Source organism: Prionailurus viverrinus, chromosome B2 (assembly GCF_022837055.1).
Source record: "Prionailurus viverrinus isolate Anna chromosome B2, UM_Priviv_1.0, whole genome shotgun sequence".
Classification (NCBI taxonomy): domain Eukaryota; kingdom Metazoa; phylum Chordata; class Mammalia; order Carnivora; family Felidae; genus Prionailurus; species Prionailurus viverrinus.
In genome coordinates, this window is record NC_062565.1 from 33,964,397 (window position 1) to 33,984,904 (window position 20,508).

Genomic DNA, 20,508 nt, shown 5'->3' on the forward strand with positions numbered 1-20,508 from the left:
TTTTTGGGTTTGACTCTCCTACATGGGAGCATTGCAGGGACTGGGGGTGCCTCTTTTCCTCTCTCCACGGTGATAGATGTGCCCAAGTCCCTTCCTGCCACTTGAGAATGGAACCCTCTCCCCCAGCCCAGGAATCATCCTCTCCTGGGTCGTCTAGCAAGTTTCCTTTTACTCTTGTTACCGGCTTTTTGGAAGCAGAGGCACGCCCCCAGGAAGAGGGGTGTCTCAGTTATCTGAGCAGACTTCTTCAACATCCATGATTGCTGTTCTTGGAGGGAGCATGTCCCAGCCCTCACAGGCATTGGATCTAAAGAAAGGGAGGCATTGATGTGGAGGGCCCTGAATCCCAAGCCTCCTGCCGCCAGTAGCCTTGAAGCTGGGCCCCCCCCCCCCACAAGGCTCACCCCCATGTGCTTCAGAAACGCTGCGGTCTTCAAGGCCAGTGGGCCCCAGAGTGGGCAGTGCTCTGAGCTGAGGCCTTTGAGAGCCTAAGCATAGAGGATGGGGAGGCAACAAGTCACGTGCCAAGTCCGCCTGACCTGGAGAGGTGCCCTGGCCCAATTCCTCCGCCAACTTTGTGTTGTTGCCTTTGTTTTCTTCCGCCTGGGAGGAGCCCCACCACCACAATGTTAGATGGCCCTAAAAGATGTGCTTTATCCAGGGCCTGCTCTGCCTCACATCCATCCCCAGACTTTACAACTCTGTGAGGTGGGTATTTTTACTGCTTTACTATGAGGAAACTGCTCAAGGAGGTTAAGTAATTCATCCAAGGCCTCCTGTCTGGTAAGTGTGGAATTGAGACAGGATATCCCCTAATGCCACCCTTCTACAGTCAGGAGGGTGGACTTGCTTTTTCCCCTCAGCAAGCTGCCTCTGGGAGCGCAGGAAGCCCCAGAAGGTTGTGGGGCTGAGGAGGCTTCTAAAGGGCCTCATGCCTAGGGAGCTGCACTGAACAGAACCAGGGCTTTGGCCTTCCAGGGTCTGGTGCCAAGGTCCCACGCAGAGAGTGGGGCCACTGAGCACTGCAAGAGCAACAGGCTGGCTCCTGCCAGCACGGGGAGCCCCATGCAAGCAGGCAGGTGGAGCTCTTGCTCCGCGCCATGGCCCCTCTGCGGTCTCTGCAGCCGTTTGCATTTCCTGAAACCGGATCTCGGTGTCAGAGCCGCCCCCGGGCCGGGCGGGCACCTCAGCAATGGCCCTGCGCAAGGAGCTGCTTAAGTCCATCTGGTACGCTTTCACCGCACTGGACGTGGAGAAGAGCGGCAAGGTCTCCAAGTCCCAGCTCAAGGTGAGGGGCACCCGGGGCCCAGGGGAGGCCGGCAGACATGCCTCATCAGCCCCTGCAGCCCAGGAGCCAGGCATGAACGCTGTGCTGCTCCCCGGGCACTCAGCCATCCAGAGGCCCAGGCCTGGGGAGGGGAGACAGTACTGGGTAAGCAGGACAACATAGCCTGGTAGATCCTGCTGCCCACGTTCTGAGGCCCCAGGGAAGTACGTGCAGAGCTTTTGCCCAGAGCCCTGCCCCCCACCCCCAACTCTTGGGAGCGTGGAGGTGGCATCATTAGGTTTTGAAGGCCAACAGGCCAGGCGACATCCCATACTCCGTGTGTTGAGCACACGTCTCCCCAGAGTGAAGCTTGGGCACGCACCCTACTCCTTCCTGCTGCTTCCTCCTGGTTTTGAAGAGAGACAGTTAGCTAGTACTTGTCAGTCACTTCCTCCCGGAGCTGAGAGAGTGGCTTAAAGAGCCTCTCCCAGTTCCAAACCAGGCTGACTTGGTCATCTTTGGCAGAGAACAGCTCCTCTGAACTCTTGTCTCCCAGGTGCAACAGCACTGGGAAGGGGCAAGGACCAAGACCCTGTTCTGCTGCTGCCCAGCTCAGCCTCCCCTCCTCCCACACACCAGGTCGGGAAACTGTTCCCTTTGGCCTTGGGACCTCAGGTAGGGAGGGGGTGGAATCTGAGCCCAGGAAGAGCTCCATCAGTGATTGTCCTATGTACGGTTCAGTACTTGGTCCTAGACAATTCCTAGGCGATCAAAAAGTTTCCTTCCTTCCTCTAGTCCTAGCTTAGTGTGGCCTTCTCCACCCTAGTTAGTGGGGAAGAAGCAAGGCCCTAGGCCACTGAAACCAGGGAACACTGGGAGATAGGAACAGGGTAAGCCTCGGCTCTCTGTGACCTCTCTTAAGGGACCATTCATTCAATTCACATGTTTACTGAGCAACTATGTGCCTGGCGTGAAGCTAGGCCCTAAATTTCTGGTGTCCGATCTGGGCACCCCCAAAGGTGGAATGTAGCCTCAAGGAAACCTCCATTCTTAATGATTAAGGTAGGAGGTGCCTGGAAACCTGGGAGAGATGAGTGGGGCAGGATAGGCACTATGCCCCACCCCCAATCCAACCTCCTACTTTGCTGAATTTCAATGCAAGAAACTTGGATGTGCCAAACTGGTCCTATCCCATAATCTACCCCTTAGCCAGACTTACGAGCATCCAAAAAATGATTCTTGGCCCCCCCAGGAAAGATAGTCTGTTACCACCTTTTGATCATCTGGGAGGATTCCTCAACAGGCAGGTTCTTCCTTACATTGTATTTAAATCATTTTATTGCAGATCATGTCATCTAGCAGGGGCTTCAGTACAGACAGAAGAAAAGTAGATCATCCAAAATCCATCCCTGCAAAAACCCGTGCCCTGCATCCACCTCCCACTCTCATTAATATTTTATAGAAATAATCCCAACCTCCATAGTTTGTTGTCTCCAAGATACCATTTTCTGCCTCTCTATTACCTATAGCTCCTATAACCTCTCCAGGCTATCTATGGAAGGTACAGCCCTCAGGTGGGTCCCCTTTTCCTGGCTATCAGCCAGTAAGGCTTTCTACCTTAACCTTCTTTTCTTGGCCTCCCAACTGGATCGATGCCCACACCTCACCCCCACTGGTTGGGTATTTGCAGGGAAGGTTATATTAGGAGCTTACATACTTGAACTGTCCACTGTCTGTATCCCTTCACAGTTCAAATTGAGCCCACTGCCAGCAGCTTTGGCCACATAGGATCAAAGGTAGATTTCTCCCCCACTCAACAGAAAATGCATCCACTCTGAGAATCTGTGCTAGTGGTAGGAGTCTTGGGCCAGGTGGTGGGTGGGGCAGAAGTGGTAAGGCCCATGTCACACACGAGAAAGATAGGGAAGGCAGTTCTTTCCCAAGACCATAGTGGTGGATACTGGAAGAGGAGGAAGTAGTGATAGTGTTGGGGGTGGGGATGCCGGAAAGGCAAAGGAGCAATAGAGAAGTGGTCAGAAGCCAGAGGAAGAAGCAGATGAGAGGTATACCAGTGGGGCCAACCCCACCCCTGAAAAGACTTGGGAGAGAAGGGAAAAGATCTTGGGATTAATCTATCCTCACCAACACTGTCCCTGGCCTTGGGGTCCTCAGTTGGGACCAGGCCAGCGAACTGAACCAGCCCAGCAAGCTGTGCCTGTCTGTGACAGTCACCACTTCCCTGATGTGTTGGGAGAAGGGCTGCCACTGGCTGTCAGCAAGCCCTCTGAGAATTACCCAAGGAGTCAGCATTGTTTTCTCCGGAGAAGAGAAGACTTGGAGGACAGAGCAGATGAGTCTTCCTCTCTCTGAATTCTTGTAGAAAGTACAATGGCCTTTGTCCAGTTGAGGAAAGTACAGTTAGCCAATATGAATGGCACTGCTGCCCAGGATGGATTTAGATTGAGCACAAAATTTACCAGGAGTTGAGGACTCCTCTTCCCTAGGGGAGCAGCCTTGGTTCTGAGCCTAGTGGGGGATTAGCTGAGAATTGGGGGTGAGGGGCCTGAGACTGGGGATGTGGATGGAGCAGAAAGTCTCTGGCTCGATGATATCTCAGGAGGCAGCAGGCCTACCCCTTCCCCTTGACAGGCAAGAGCTGGGGCCTTACCCACTGGGCTTTTTATTTTTTTTTTTTAATGTTTTATTTATTTTTGAGACAGAGAGAGACAGAGCATGAGCAGGGGAGGGGCAGAGAGAGAGGGAGAAAGAGAATCCGAAGCAGGCTCCAGGCTCTGAGCTGTCAGCACAGAGCCTGACGTGGGGCTCGAACTCACGAACCGTGAGATCATGACCTGAGCTGAAGTCAGACGCTTAACTGACTGAGCCATCCAGGCACCCCCCACTTGACTTTTTTAGGTCTTTCAGGCTCCTGAGCTTCAGGCTCTGCCTCAGGAGAGGGACAGCAGCCTTCTCCTCTGTGGAGGGGAGGTTAAGAACAACTCCAGTCCAGGAATCTGCTGGCTGCGATCTTCAGCTTTTTTGTTCTGACCCCTACCTACTGCTGGTCTCCCCAGCCTAGGATGGTGGGCAGAGGGAGGATGATTTCATGGTGTGCAGAACACTTGACTCAGAGCCACATAGGCCTGGACTTCTAAACTCCTTCCCAGCTAGGTGACCTTGGGCAAGTGACTGCCCATCTCTGAATTTCTAGTTTCTCATCTGTAAAGCCAGTGGGTTGAACTGGAGATCTCCAAGCTATCCAGCTAGATTACTAAGATAAAAAGGGGTTTTTTTCTAAATAAATTTTGACAAAGTACATCAAGTAGGTGAAATTGATCCTTGATGCAGCCTCTCTTTTCCCTTTTCTGAGCCTCTTTCTTTGGTGCCTGCACTCAGCCCCTTCTAGCCCTTTCTTGCTCTCAGCAGGCGCACAACTCATTCAGAGATTCTCACCTTTTTGAAATCCCCAGGGCTCCTCCCTCCTGATAGTAGTTATACTTTATTATCTGCTGGTTGTAACTCTTTAAAGGATCTATATAATTTAAAAGTATCTCCTGACACTGAGATACACTTAAAAAACGATAGGCCTTATAGGAAAGAGAGATTATTTACTGTCTTTGCAGCCATTAGTTGGTGCTCCTTATGGGTTCCCAAACCCCTCATATCTGAGTTCCCGAGCGAAGTCTGGGAACCGCAAGACCATGGGCCCTGGCACCTGCCCCATCCCCACACTTGATTTTTTAGGGAACTCACAAGCCCCTAGAGGAGAACCATTTCCCCACATGCCTCCACAGGAAACAGTGAGTAGATGAAACCTCTCAAAGGTCAGTTGCTGTCAACTCAGAGGTCAGAGGTTGCCTGGGTTGGGGGTGAGACTGTGAGAGTCCTCTGTGAGGGAGCCTGAATAGCAGCTTGTGAAAACTACAGGCACCTGGACCCCACCCCTGGAAACTCTGAGTCAGTAAGTCTGGGCGGGCCCCACCATATTTCAGTTTCACCAGCTCCCCAGGTGATTCTGATGCTCAGCCAGAGCTAATGTAGCAGAGAGATCAAGAGTAGGGCTTTAGAGGCAGACTTCCAGCAAGATGCTTAACCTCTCTGAGCCTTGATTTCCTCATCTGTAAAAGGAGGATAAAGAGAGTCCCTGCCTCCAGGGCAGAGGATTGATTGAAATCAGCCCAGTGAGCTCCTGCGCATTCTGGCCTCCGCCCCTGCCATTTCCTTTCCAGCCTGACCCTCCCCTGGTCACACCCTCTCACCACCTCTAGCCCCAACCAGCACCCAGGCACAGGAAGCCTGGCAGTCTGAGGTCTACCGAGCTCTCTGGGGGAGAAGCCCTGAGCCCTGAGTGTCTGGAGCCTTAATTGCTTCTGGTCCCGACACCTGACGGCTCACAGGGATTGGAGCCTCTGTCCCGGGCCCCTCAGATTCCACTGGCAAAAGGTACAGGTGAGGAAGGACAGTGTGGACGAATGAACCGAAGTGAGGAACAGCTCAAATAACTGTACTGCCGTGTGGCAGGTTCTATCCGGGGGTGGGAAGGGGGTTTGCACAGCATCTCTTTGAATGCTGTTTTTAGAGGTACAAAAACTAAGTCCCAGTGAGGTTAATTTGCTCAGAGAGATTCAGTACATGTCTGCCTGACTTTGTATTTCTCACACTTCTTCCCGTGAAGCATTTAATTTCATTCGACAGATATTTACTGAGTTTCTTATGTGCCAGACCCATGATACAGCAGTGAATAAAACAGACAAAAATCCCCCCATGGTGGTGCTACCATCCTAGTCAGAAAATACAGATGATAAAATAAGTAAAAATGTATCACGTGATGGAAGATGATACATGACATGAGAGTAAATAGAGCAGAAATGGGGATGGAGAGTGGGGGGTTGGGGTAGAGGGGATGGGGTTATAGATTTAAATAAGGTGGTCTTGAGAAGGTGACGTCTAAGTTAAAGACCAGAAGGAGAAGAGAGTATGTGCCATGCCTGCACCTGGAAGAAGGATGTTCCAGGCTGAAGGGATGGCAAGTACAAAGGCCCTGAGGCAAATGTGTGCCTGGCAGAGTAGTGAGCAAGAGGAATGAAGTCAGAGAAGGTGCAGGAGGCCAGGTCATATGGGGCCTGAGGCCTCTGGAAGGACTTGGAATTTTACTCTGAGAAAAATGGGAAACCACTGGAGCATGTAAGTTAGACTTGAGTCAGACAAAAACATTTATCTTGTGGGGGACATGGTACTGAACTCTGGAATCAGGCCTGAGCTTAGAGTCCTTGCTGCCCTCAAGGAATGTAGAACACCCAGAAATGCTCGCACAAAAAGGGAATAGCAAATAAATGTCATTATAGACCAACTTAATAACAGGGTGCATTAGTGGTTAATGGCACTCTTTGTTTTTTTATCTCTGTGGCTTTAAATTTTTGTCATAAAAACAAATCCTCTTGGTTAAAAAAAAGAATTCAGAGTGTAGAAGAATATAATTTTAGAGAAGATGAAATTTATTCAAGTAAAACATGTTACTGGTTTAAAAAAAATTCAAAGACAAACGTAATGTTAAATATGATGAAAGTTCCTCCCCTCCCTGGGGAAGGATGGTGGGGTGATAGCTGTTAACAGTCTGCTGAGTCTTCTAGATTTTTCCTATATACAAATAAACACATTAGGTTGGGCCGTATGAAATTGCTGACATTTTATTGTTTCAACCTATTAAAACTGCAATTTGCTATGGTTCAACCTAATCTTTGCACACATTTATTTTACAAACATTCCACTCTACGGCTTGGTTTTTTTCACCAACCAGTATATTATGCATATCTTTCCATGTGTGTTCATAAAAGCATAATACTAAAAATAGCACACAACTTTTATTAAACAATGAGCTCCGTACCAGGTGCTATGCTGACCTCTTCATTCTAAAAAAAAACACCCTTTGGAAATTTATTTATTTACTTTATTTATTTACTTATTTGTTTATTTATTTATGTTAATTTATTTTGAGAGGTGCAGGTGCAGGAGGGGTAGAGAGAGAGGGAGACAGAGAATCCAAAGCAGGCTCCACGCTGCCATGGCAGAGCCCAATGCGGGGCTGGAACCCACCAAACGGTGAGATCATGACCTGAGTCAAAACCAAGAGTCAGATATTTAACCAACTTAGCTACCCAGGTACCTCTGGGAATTTTTTTTTTAATTTTTTTTTTTAACGTTTATTTATTTTTGAGACAGAGAGAGAGCATGAACGGGGGAGGGGCAGAGAGGGAGACATAGAATCGGAAGCAGGCTCCAGGCTCTGAGCCATTAGCCCAGAGCCAGACGCGGGGCTCAAACTCAGGGACCGTGAGATCCTGACCTGAGCTGAAGTCGGAGGCTTAACCAACTGAGCCACCCAGGCGCCCCTCCTCTGGGAATTTTTTTAATGTTCATTTATTTGTTTGTTTATTTTTTGAGAGAGAGAGACAGAGCACAAGTGGGGGAGGGGCAGAGAACAGGGGAGAGAGAGAGTCCCAAGCAGGTTCCACACTCAGCAGGGAGTGGGGGCTCCATCTCATGAACTGTGAGATCATGACCTGCGCATGACTTGAGTCGGATGCTTAACTGACTGAGGGCACCCAGGCGCCCCTAAGAAACCTTTTGGAGTAGGCCCCCTTATTATTCTCACAGAGGAGATAAGGTCTTAGAGATGTTAAACCACTTGCCCATAAGCACACAAGTGTCAGAGGTAAAATCTTTCCAACCACACATAGGTCCATGACACGGTGTACCTGTCCCCCTACTGAAGAAGCCTAGCTGTCTCCAATTCCTCATATTATAAACAATGCTTCAGTGAACATTCTTATACATATAGCTCTGTTCCCTTGAGCATCTATAGGTTAGATGATTAGAAATTTGGGGGTCATGCCCAATTTTAAGTTTGATAGGTTCTTGCCCTCCAGAGAGATTAATTCACACCTCAGCAGTAGAGCATTCAAATCCCCATTTCTTCATAGTCTCTTCAGTACCTGATATCAGTCAAGATCTATGTCCATATGTGAGGTTAAAAAATTGCACTTTGGGGGCACCTGGGTGGCTCGGTTGGTTAAGCGTCCAACTTCGGCTCAGGTCCAGTTCTCATGACTGCCTTGTTCGAGCCTGGCGCCAGGCGCTATGCTGACAGCATGGAGCCTGTTTCGGATTCTGTGTCTCCCTCTCTCTCTCTGCCCCTCCCCTGCTCGTGCTCTGTCTCTGTCTCTCAAAAATAAATAAACGTTGAAAAAAAATTTTTTTAATTGCACTTTCTACGCAGAAAGAGAACTGACATTAGCTCTGTGCAGACCTAACTCTGGCACTCTCCATAATCCTTTCCAGCCTCACAGCCTCTCCAGGTGACAGTTACTATCCCATTGTTTTACTGACAATGAAACTGAGGGGTAGAGGGTGAAGGTGTCTACCTTCTAACACCTTAACAAAGTATACCCCTTTCCACTAGAGGAAGCCTAAATCGTAGGGCTGATTTTTATTGGCCCAGGTTTGGTCACGTGCCTTTCCTTCAGCCAATCACCGTGACTCTGATGTGCCCACCCCCTGCCCCAGGTCGGGTCAGGGTGCACGCGGTCAATTACCACAGATATGGAGAATGGGGGAGAGGTGCTTCTCAAAGAAAAATCAGGGCTCCGTTACCAAATAAGGGAGAAGAAGGCAGAGTTCATCAGGAAGAAACTTAAGATGTCCTCTAGAACAAGAGAAGCAAAACCAAATATGGCACATGAGATGATTTGAAGAGCACGGGAACCAGGGTTAGGGTGGGGGTCAGGGATGGCTTCCCAAAGAGGTATGAGCGAAAACAGAAACACCCTCTTGCTGGGTCTTCCAACTTCCCTCTTTGTTAAGTCGAGCCTGAGGCCCAGCAGAATACTGGGGGCAAGTGTCAATCCTTTGTCCCATCTTCTCTCATAAGAGAATAAAGAAGTGAAGACTTGGCATTGTACCATCCCTGGGGTGTTGCCAGCTCCTGCCTCAGGACCTGATCCTAAGCTTAACTGTTGGTGGGTGGAAGCAGCCCTTAAACACAGCATTTGTTGACTGCCTTCAGTGTGCAAAAAAGGACATAGGGGCTGGGTGGTAGAAATGAACAGAAACATTGCCTCCAGAGTTCACCATCTACCTGGAGAAAGAGTCTCAGGGTCAGTATTTTAATAGGGAGGCACACCTGGTTCCAGCCTCAGCTCGGCCACTTACTCTCAACTTCTCCAAGGCTGAGCACCTTCATCTAAAAAACGGGGATAATTATATCTGTGTATCGCAGTTGTGGATTTTAGACATGGGGTATAGAAAGCACCTCATACAGTGGCTGCCACATAGTAGGTGTGCAATAATGACCATTTTCATCATTACCACTGTGATAAGTGCTATAAGAGAACTACCTGAGGCAGTTTTATTTTTTCCTGCTTTTGTTCAAACTTCAACTTCTTTGTTCTTATATCATGGGTTTGTTAACCAACCCGTGTTTCCCCTCCACACCACCATGGCCACCATCCCTTCTAGGCCTTTTCCTCCACATGTCACAGACCATTTTTCGTGACCCTTCTCTGAGCCCTTTCCAGCTCCCTTCCATCTTTGAAGGGCAGTGACTGGAACTGCACTTGCCTTTCCCGGAGCTAGGCACACTGCAGCCCGAACACTGAGTCTTTGATGGAAATGATGAGACATTTGAGGCTTCTGCCCTGGTGTGACAGCCACCTCCCTGCTGATAGATAGCCCAGCATCCTGGGAAGCACCTGGGCTTTGGGATCTTCAGAGCTGGATTTGAATCCCAGACTCTTGCTTACTGTGAATCCTTGGGCAAGTTATTGAATCCCTTGAGCCTCAGTGTCCTTGTCTGTAGAAAGAGGACATCCCTACCTAACGAAGTGGCTAAGAACATGGCTGCGTGGGTTTGAAGCCCAGCTCTTTCACCTCATCTGTAAAATGGGGATATTAACAGTTGTTATGGGGATTAAATGAATTATGCGTAAAGTACTTCACTCAGTGTGCTTAGTGCATAGTAAGGGGATACGTTTTAGGTTTCTTTTTGTTTGTTTGTTTTTCATTGAAGTATAATTGTCATATAACATCTTAGTTTCAGGTATACAGCATAATGATGTGATATTTGTATATATTGTGAAATGATCAGGTAACATCTGTCACCATTCATACTTACCCAACTTTTGTCTTTTCTTTTTTTTTTTACAACTTTTTTCTTGTAATGAGAATTTTTAAGATCCACTCTTAGCAACTTTCAAATATGTATGCAGTATTATTAACTATAGTCTCCATGTTATACTTTACATCCTCATAACTTATTTTACAATTGGAAGTTGTACCTTTTGACCCCCCTTCATGCTTTCCACCTACCTCCTACCCCCTGCCCCTGGTAACCACGTCTGCTTTCTGTATCTGTGAGCTTACGGGGGAGGGGGTGTTTATTTGTTTTTTAGATTCCACATGTAAGTGAGATCATATGGTATGTATTTTTCTGTAATTTCACTTAGCATAGTGCCCTCAAGTTCCACCCACGTTGTTGCAAATGGCAAGATTTCCTTCTTTTTTATGACTGAATTGTATTCCGTTGTCTATATAACTACGCAAGTTTTAGTTATGATTGAATTGCATCATGTGTGCAGAGGACTTAGCCAGGATGGGAATGGGGACAAGACAGGGAACAGTCCTCTGGCCCAGTTTTGGTTGGGGCACAGGAAGGCAAACTGCCACTCTGTCTCAGGTGCTGTCCCACAACCTGTACACGGTCCTGCACATCCCCCACGACCCTGTGGCTCTGGAGGAGCACTTCCGGGACGATGACGATGGCCCCGTGTCCAGCCAAGGATACATGCCTTACCTCAACAAGTACATCCTGGACAAGGTGGGGCCTATCTTGAGGGGGTACCTCTAACCTCTCCCCACTCCCCAGTCTGGCCAGCACCCCAATACACTGCCACCCCAACTCCTCCCACCTATAAACCCCCACTTCTGTCCCCACTGTCCATCCCTACCCTCCCAGCTCCTTCTTTCACACTGCAGCCCCCTGTCCCCCTCCCTGCTTCCCTTAACTCACCCTCAATCTCCCTCACCTCAGCCTCCACACTTCCACCCCATTCCTACCTAGGCTCACCCCCCATTTCCAGCTGTAACCTTTACAGAAGGCTCTCCAGCCTCCCCAGTGCTGTGCCCCCTGCTCCTCCCAGCTGTCACTCTCTTCTCTTCTTGATTGTCCATCCTCCCTTGGCCTCCGCTTCTTTTTCCCCTGGGCTGAGGGGCTAGTGTTTCTCTGTTGGGAGGGGACTTGGGTGGGTGTGGATTGGTGTGGGAGGTGTGGAATCAGCTAGTTACCTGGTAAGCAGCTCAGGGATTCCTCAAGTTAGAGCCGCAACTTAGCAGGGTAGGGAGCAGGGGAGTAGGTGACCCCCAAGAGCGCAGCTGCAGGCTTGTTTGGTGGTAGAGCAAGGATGGGGCGGCCTTTGGGCTGACATGCAGGCCTGGTGGCAGGTGGAGGAGGGGGCTTTCGTTAAGGAGCACTTTGATGAGCTGTGTTGGACCCTGACGGCCAAGAAGAACTATCGGGTGGACAGCAACGGGAACAGCATGCTCTCCAATGAGGATGCCTTCCGCCTCTGGTGCCTCTTCAACTTCCTGTCTGAGGACAAGTACCCTCTGATCATGGTTCCTGATGAGGTGAGGGTAATGGCAGCCCCAGAATCACTGGGGCCAGGCCTCAGCAAAACCATGAATCATCTCTGCAACTTTCCCACAACCCCCTTCTTCTTGGTCTTCCCATGCTGGTGCCTCTCTGCCCCCAGCTGTCCCCAGATGCTAGAATTGCCCGGACCAGAATAATTGTGCCGTCCTCCAGGGAGAACCAAAACTACACTTACTTCAAGCCTCTGTTAACTCTCAGAGTAGGAAAATGACCTGTAGATTCTATTTACACAGAGCTGTAAATGCCTGATACCTTACTGGGCTTTTAAAAATGAAAACCATTTAAGATCAAATGGCAGGACTTAAGGCACCGTAGCAGTCTGAGAAGGGTACTATATGAGAGGAAGGGACACTTTCCTGGGATAGCTGTCCAATTACCCCAGGGGGGTGGGGCAACCAAATCTGGCTCTGGCTCTAGATTTTTCCCTTCCTGTCTTCTGTAATTTGGGGAGAGCCAGGGCCAACCCAAATCAGGGCTCCAGAGAGGGTATGCTGGGAGTAGAGGCTCTACTGCCTCAACTCAGGTACCCCCCAACCCACTTCCCACCTCTCTCCCCCATCTGTTCAGCCTTCTCCTGACCTTTTGGTGACTATGAAGATGCCAGGGTCAATTTAGGTCTTAAGGTGTAGAGGGGAGGAATCCTCCGTGTTTACAAGTCCTGGCACATCCAACTGCACTCAGATTTGTCTCCTTGCTTCTGTTTGTGGGAAGGGTGAGGGAAATATCTAATCCCTCAACTGGTACACCACCACCCCCCCCCCTCCCAGCTGAGACCCAGGAGCCTCCAGAGCAAGAGAGTTTCCCAAGAAGCTGCTGGGGCAGGAAAGGGACATGTGTCTCTCTACACCTGGTTCAGCACCCCTGTCAGACTCCCGTCAGGGCAAGGTGGCCCCTCATTGGCCAGAAGGCTGCTTGCTGCTGCGATCAACATGTATGAACAAACTGCAGCAGGATGTACCCCAACCACTACTTCCTGTTCCTCTGTAGCAGGTTTCCTGTCCCTGCCCTGCTTACCACCACCCCCAATCCCCTTAACCTCCCATAAGGGAAGGATCCTCTGGGTTGGAGCTTGGGCTTGGAATAAGGACTCAGATGGGATTCAGGAGATCTGAATCGAGTTCTTGCTGCCACCAAGTTGCTGTATGATTTAGCACAAGCCACTTCCCCCTTTGGGCCTCAGTGTTGTCATCTGCAAAGTAAGGGTATTGGATGACAGGGCCCTTGCACCCCCTCTGACGTGTTCTATGATTTGCTGCCTCTGCCTGGCCCCTAGCCCTCGGCCTTCACCCTGCCTTTAATTTAAAGCATGAAGGAGTGGGACGTGGGACTGGAGGTTGGGGAGGGGAAGGGGATGCCTGAATTGAGGTTGGGGCTCCAGGATCCCCTGCCAAATCTACCCTGATTTCCACCAACATTTAGTCCTCTGGTCCCCCACTCCCTGTACCTGGTCACCCCTGTCTAGGCTCTGGGGAGCGAGAGGGGGCACCCTCTGGTATTGTCGCAGGCAACACTGCCTGCTGCAGCCACCAGGCTTTCCTTCTCCTCCAGGTGGAATACCTGCTGAAGAAGGTGCTCAGCAGCATGAGCTTGGAGGTGGGCTTGGGTGAGCTGGAAGAGCTGCTGGCCCAGGAAGCCCAGGCAGCCCAGACCAGCGGAGGGCTCAGCGTCTGGCAGTTCCTGGAGCTCTTCAACTCGGGGCGCTGCCTTCGAGGTGTGGGGCGGGACACTCTGAGCATGGCCATCCATGAAGTCTATCAGGAACTCATCCAAGATGTCCTGAAGCAGGTCAGGCCAAGCTGGGAACTGGAGGAGGACCCCCAGCTGGGGTGGATGGGGCATGCCGGTGAGGCCTCTGACTCTGCTCTGGCTGGCAGGGCTACCTGTGGAAGCGAGGGCACCTGAGGAGGAACTGGACAGAACGCTGGTTCCAGCTGCAGCCCAGCTGCCTCTGCTATTTTGGGAGTGAAGAGTGCAAGGAGAAAAGGGGTACCATCCCACTGGACGCACAGTGCTGCGTGGAGGTGAGGGAGACGGTGAAGGGGTAGAACACAGGTGTGAATTTTGCTAACGGTTTCAGAAGAGATGGCTTATGCCTCACACAACACAGCGAAATGTTCTAGGAATCCTCTTGAAAAGTTTTTCTCCTTCACCCAAGTTCCATTCCCTTTGACAACTCTATACCTCCCTCATCTTTCTCCACATCCCTCTCCTTTCCCTCCCTTGGCTCTGTCCCGTTATTATTTTAGTGGCTTAAAACAATTCTTTAAATTGTGGTAAAAAGGGGGGGGGAGGGGCATCGGGGTGGGTCAGTCGGTTGAATGTCTGATTCTTGATTTCCGCTTAGGTCATGATCTCATGGTTTGTGGGTTCAAGCCCCCAGTCGGGCTCTGTGATGACAGTTCAGAGCCTGGGGCCTGCTTCGGATTCCGTGTCTCCCTCTCTCTCCGCCCCTCTCCGATTCATGTTTTCTCTCTCTCTCTCTTTGTCTCACTCTTTCTCAGAAGTAAGTAAACATTAAACTTTTTTTTAGTTGTAGTAAAAACTACACATCTATCATGAAATTTGCCATTTAAGTGTACAGTTCATAGCATTAAGTACATCCACAATGTTGTGTCATCATTACCACTATTTCCAAAGCTTTTTCATCATCCCAAACAGAAACTCTCTACCCAATAAAAAAGAACTCATCCCCTCCCCCACCCCCTGCTAACCTCTTTTCTACTTTCTGTCTCCATAAATTTGCCTGTTCTAGGTACCTGGAGTAGAATGGAATCATATAATATTTGTCCCTTTGTGACTGGCTTCTTTTACTCAGCATAATGTTCCAAGGTTCATCCATGCTGTGGTGTGGATCAGAACTTCACTCCTTTTTATGGCTGAATAATGTTCCATTGTGTAGACAGACATTTTGTTTACCTACTCATTCATTAATGGACAACGGGTTGTTTCCGTCTTTTTGCTGTTGTGAATAATGCTGGTTTGGACATCCATACAGAAGTTTCTGGGTAGGCATATGTTTTCACTTCTCCGGGTACACACTGAGGAGTAGAATTGCGAGATCATATGGAAATGCTGTTTAACTTTTTAAGGAATAGCCAAATTGTTTTCCATAGCAGCCATACCACCTTACATTTTCACCAGCAGTGTATGTGGGTTCCATTGTCTACATCCTCATCAACATTTGTTGTTTTACATTTTTAAAAATCATCCTAGGCTCTGCCCATTTTTTTGTCACGTAAGAAAACAGGTGTCACTGAGGACAGAGCATAGAGCTGGGCAGAAAGCTGAGCCCCACCACTAACGGGCAGTGTGAATTGGGCACGCTCCACGACCTGTGAGAGCCTCAGTTTCTTTTTCTGTAAAGTGGAGCCAATAATGCCTGCCTGGCAAGGTTGTTTGGAGGTGTGAAAAAAAATGATGCATATATAGCACTACTACGGCCTCTAGAGCATAAGAAGTTCAATATGTGGCAGCTGTTATTTTCTGCTAGAATATGACCTAGGGGAGGCAGGGATTTCGGTCTGTTAGGCACACCTCCACCTCGGTATCCTAAATGCCTAGAACGATGAGCCGCCTGCAGTAGACACTCCAAAATATCTGTGGAATGAATGAGTGGAGAACTTTCTCAACAGGCAGGGCTATGTGAAAATGAATGATTTGGATAGTGAGGACCGTGTCACAGGAGGTGTTCAAGAATGATCTGCATAAGCACTCAGTAATGGGCTACATACTAGGCCCTATGGAGAGACACCAAATGAAAACGGCCCCGCCCTACCTCCAAAGAGCGGGGACTACAAGAGTTATGGAGACACAGTACGCCCATAACTAACCCCCATGCCAAGCCATCCAGGCTCCTGGCAGAGTAGGAGCGGTGCCCAGGGTGGACGGTCAGCGAGGACCGGTAGGGGATGGAACCGGAGCGTCTCTGCGGCCGGTGTGGCCCTGACCCCAGTGAAGCCAGCGTATCTGGGGCCACTTGCCCTCTCCCAGGTGCTGCCCGACCGAGAGGGGAAGCGCTGCATGTTCTGTGTGAAGACAGCCTCCCGAACGTACGAGATGAGCGCCTCAGACACACGCCAGCGCCAGGAATGGACAGCTGGTGAGTGCTCGCCGCCGGCTGGCTTGGGTCGCCTCCTTAGTGAAAAGGGGGTGGTAACACTGTCCAGCGGGAGGCCGGAGACTGACTCGAGCAACTCCTAAGGCCCCTTTCCGGAGGTGGACCACCTCGAGGACCCCGCTGCCCCCGGCTAGCCTTCTGCTGACCGCCTCCCTCTCCCGCCACAGCCATCCAGACCGCGATCCGGCTGCAGGCGGAGGGGAAGACGTCGTTGCACAAGGACCTGAAGCAGAAGCGGCGCGAGCAGCGGGAGCAGCGGGAGCGGCGCCGGGCAGCCAAGGAGGAGGAGCTGCTGCGGCTGCAGCAGCTGCAGGAGGAGAAGGAACGGAAGCTGCAGGAGCTGGAGTTGCTACAGGAGGCGCAGCGGCAAGCCGAGCGCCTGTTGCAGGAGGAGGAGGAGCGACGCCGCAGCCAGCATCGCGAGCTGCAGCAGACCCTCGAGGGCCAATTGCGCGAGGCGGAGCAGGTGGGGACCGCACCCGGCGGGGGACAGCGGGCAGAGAGATGCTGGGAGACCCGGCTAGAGAGCTGAAGGCCGGGGAAGGGGCCTGGGCCGGGGGCGGAGCCCACGGGCTGGGGAAGGAGGTGCGTGGAGGCGGGGCTTGGAATGAGGGCCTTGGAACGGAGCCTGTGCACCTGAATGAAACAAGCGTATGGGACAGGGCCAGTGCCAGGGGCGGGATAAGGGGTGGGAGTGCAGGAGGAACCTATCCAAGTGATGGCTGGAGATGGAAGACGGGGTGGGGCTGGAGCTGAGTGCTACAGGTGTAGAATTCGGACGCCTTGGCTGGAGGCGGGGCTTGGACAGAGGAGCAACTAAAGACGGGCGTTTGGGGATGAGTTTGGACCCACGCTGGACTAGGTGGGACTACACTTGATCTAAGTTTACAGTGGAACCAGTTCGGGGAACGCAGGATGGGAGGAAGGAGGGACGAATGTGGAGGCGGATGGGCATGTAGGTGAATTAGATATAGGATTTAAGAGATCTAGAACTGGAGTTACAGACACCTGGATTCAGTCCCAGCTCTGCCCCTTAGGAGCCTCGTGATCTCAGGCAAGTTAGCCTCTCTGTGCCTCATTTGCTTATCAGTGACATGTTGGTGCTAACAGAACTGTGCTCTTAGAGGTATGGTGAGGATCAAGTGAAGGAACACCTTTAGTTGTTACAACAATTATTATAATTATAGTCACTCCCTGCCTAGTACTAGCCTTAATTATAGTTGTAATGCTTAATATTAATAGGACATAATACTGATTATTAAGGCTGGTGCCAGGCAGGGGGTGATGAGCCCCTTTCCCTCATGTAGCCTCTGTTCACTGACCATTATCTGACCTAGTCAGGCTCCCGGAAAGGGGTCAGATCAGGAAACCCCAACATGAAGGAGCCCCCCCAGACCCTCACCGGGAGACAGCTAGTTGGGCCAGCCTAGCGGAGCCCTGGGGAAAGGGCAGCCTACCGGCGGCCTTCCCTGCCCCACGCCGTGCCCCCATGGACGCGGCTCTGTGTCCCCGCGCAGGCCCGGGCCTCCATGCAAGCTGAGATGGAACTGAAGAAGGAGGAGGCTGCCCGGCAGCGGCAGCGCATCCAAGAGCTGGAGGAGATGCAGCAGAGGCTTCAGGAGGCCCTGCAACTGGAGGTGAAAGCGCGGCGGGATGAGGAGGCTGTGCGCCTAGCCCAGACCAGGTAGGACTGAGCGGGACCCCTCCTGGTTCCCCTCCCTGACTCCCCAGCGTCCCGCTGGCGGGGCACCCGCGAGGTGCCTCGGCCGTGGAGACGACACAGTGTGCGCCCGGCAGGCTGCTGGAGGAGGAGGAGGAGAAGCTGAAGCAGCTGCTGCAGCTGAAAGAGGAGCAGGAGCGCTACATCGAGCGGGCGCAGCAGGAGAAGCAAGAGCTGCAGCAGGAGATGGCGCTGCAGAGCCGCTCCCTGCAGCGAGCTCAGCAGCAGCTGGAGGAGGTGCGGCAGAACCGGCAGAGGGCCGACGAGGACGTGGAGGTGAGGCCCGCAGTGGCAGAGGGTGGAGGGCGGCGGGGTGAGCGCCTGAACCCGCAGGATCCGGGGCCTTCCCTGAAACCCCGAAAACCCTGAAACCCTTCCTGGCTGTGTGGCCTCAGGCCGGTTGCCTGACCTTTCTGAGTTTCAAGTCCTTCACCTGGGGAAGGGGACCGGTAACAGCATTGTTATGAAGACCAAAGGAGAGGATATGTGGTATTTAGCATGTAGCAAGTGCGGAGGGAACATTAGCTGCTATTTGCTTCATGGTTATTGATCTGCGCAAAACGTTCTCGTACTCTTCCAAGCCCCTCCCTTGCTGTCCCTATACCTTGGCTCTAATCTCCGTGGAAGAGGGGTTGATGTCGTCGTCGTCGTCGTTGTTGTTCTTTTACAATTTTTGATGTTCTTATTAATGTCATTTTATTCGCTTCGTTGGCCGACATGGTCATAGTAAAAAATTTGAACGCAGAAATATGTACCATGGGAAGGGAAAGTTCCTCCGTGGTTCCCTCACCCTACAACCACTGCTAATGGCTGGGTGAGCAGTGGAGCAGAGCTTTTGCATCAGGTCCTGCAGGGGTGGTGTGGTGCAGTGGTCAACGTTGGTCCCTGGGCAAGTCACTTAACCTCTTTTGCCCTTCCTTGTTGTTGGCCTCTGCTCTGGAGGTTAACTAAAATAATAAATATGCTTTGCACATCTTAGCTGCTTAATGAATGGAAACCATAATTATGATTATTTTTGACCCTTTGGGGACCCACGAGACCCCTGACACTGGAAGCTAACTCTGTTCACATATCTCACTCTTTATGAACCTGCGTGAGTTTTTCTGGGGAGGTGATCAATAATAGCCTTTGTCAGATTCTAAGGGGCCTGCAAACCTGAAAAGGTCAAGGCACCCTGTTTAGGATGGTCTGTTTAATGGGTCTCTGACCCACTCCCCATTGGCCCTGTCCCCCACAGGCTGCCCAGAAGAAGCTGCGCCAGGCCAGCACCAATGTGAAACACTGGAATGTTCAGATGAACCGACTCATGCATCCAATTGAGCCCGGAGGTGAGAAGGGGTAGACCCTGGAGCTTTCTCTGGAGTGGGGAGAGGGAAAGGAAGGAGAAAGGGATACCTCCAGATCTACAGAGTCTGCAGGGGATCAAAGGTCAGGAGGTTCTCCTTTACCCCAGGGACTGAGGCAAGGCCCTTCAACCTGTCCCCTTTGCACGCACCTTTCTCCTTACTCACGGCTGCCTTTTCTCTGCCAGACAAGCGTCCCACCACCAGCAGCTCCTTCACAGGCTTCCAGCCCCTTCCACTTGCCCGCCGTGACTCCTCCTTAAAGCGCCTGACCCGCTGGGGATCCCAGGGCAACAGGACCCCCTCACCCAGCAGCAGTGAGCAGCTGAAGTCCCTCAACGGTGGGGATGAGGCTCCCATCTCGGCTTCTACCCCCCAGGAAGATAAACTGGACCCATCGCCAGAAAATTAGCCTCTGCTATCCCCTTCCCCACCCCCCAACCTCATACCCACCAGAACCTGGCCACAGCTGGCCTGTGGGTGATGCCAACCCCTGCAGAAGAGGGAGCTGAGGACCTGGTGCCAGGAGCCCAGGCCCTCTAACCATGAAACAGTCTAGAACGGAGCCTTGTTTATTTTGGGCACCAGCCCCAGACCCCTGACCACTGAGGCTGTCTGGGATGTTGATCCTTGAGAACTTGATCCTGTGCCTTAACCCCAAGGACCCTATGCCCTGGGCTGGAAAAGAGACCAAACAAGCAAGCAAGCCAGCGGCATGTGCCCTCAGACTGCCGCCAAGCTGTAGAGGCACATTTCTAAATAAAAACTGCCCTTGGAGTGAATCCTCTGCCGTCCATCTCTCCTGCCATGTCCTCTCTTCCTTCCTCAAGTCCAGTTATAAGTCTCAGGAGTGAGTGGAGTGCAGTGGCTAGGAAAGTACATTCTGCCACTTAGCAACTGGGTGACTTTGGTCAAGTTTGTTCACCTCACAGTGTTTCAGTTCCTGTGTTGGTAAAACAGGAATAATAATAAGATGTAACTTATAGGGTTGTTGTGAGGATCAAGTGCTTGGCACATGAGCAAGGACTATTATTAGTATCACCCAAAAGTGTTTTCTGAGCATCTATTCTATGCCCCACAACTTCCCTGTTATTTAATTCTCATGGCAACCCTGAGAGGTGGATGTTATTATTTGCATTTTACAGGTGGGGAAATTGAGGCTCAGAGAGGTCAGATAACTTGCCCAAAGCCTTCCAAACTTGCTTCTTTTCCCATATTATTTGACTCACTGGCCTTGTCACCCAAGGCAGAGATATGGGAATCTAAGATGCTCCTTTCCTCTCATCCCCCTCGTGCAAAACCATCATGAAATGTGGTAGGTTCTGCTTTACTCTCTCATAGCTTTCAGTCCCTGTC

General features: G+C 51.1%; 1 protein-coding gene across 2 annotated transcripts; it reads left to right on the plus strand.

Moving 5' to 3' along the window:
* Positions 1-607: 607 nt before the first annotated feature.
* DEF6 (DEF6 guanine nucleotide exchange factor) lies at positions 608-19,934 on the plus strand. 2 transcript variants are annotated; one of them, XM_047860895.1, is made up of 12 exons: positions 646-708; positions 1,125-1,288; positions 10,998-11,138; positions 11,762-11,947; positions 13,521-13,757; positions 13,847-13,993; positions 15,963-16,071; positions 16,257-16,555; positions 17,607-17,773; positions 17,887-18,085; positions 19,047-19,137; positions 19,341-19,934. In XM_047860895.1, the coding sequence occupies exons 2-12, from the start codon at positions 1,193-1,195 to the stop codon at positions 19,562-19,564; spliced, it is 1,896 nt and encodes a 631-aa protein (XP_047716851.1). In that variant the 5' UTR covers positions 646-708; positions 1,125-1,192; the 3' UTR covers positions 19,565-19,934. The 2 variants fall into 2 exon arrangements, with proteins under 2 accessions (XP_047716852.1, XP_047716851.1); XM_047860896.1 differs by lacking the exon at positions 1,125-1,288 and having other exon boundaries at positions 608-708.
* The last annotated feature ends 574 nt before the right edge of the window (positions 19,935-20,508 follow it).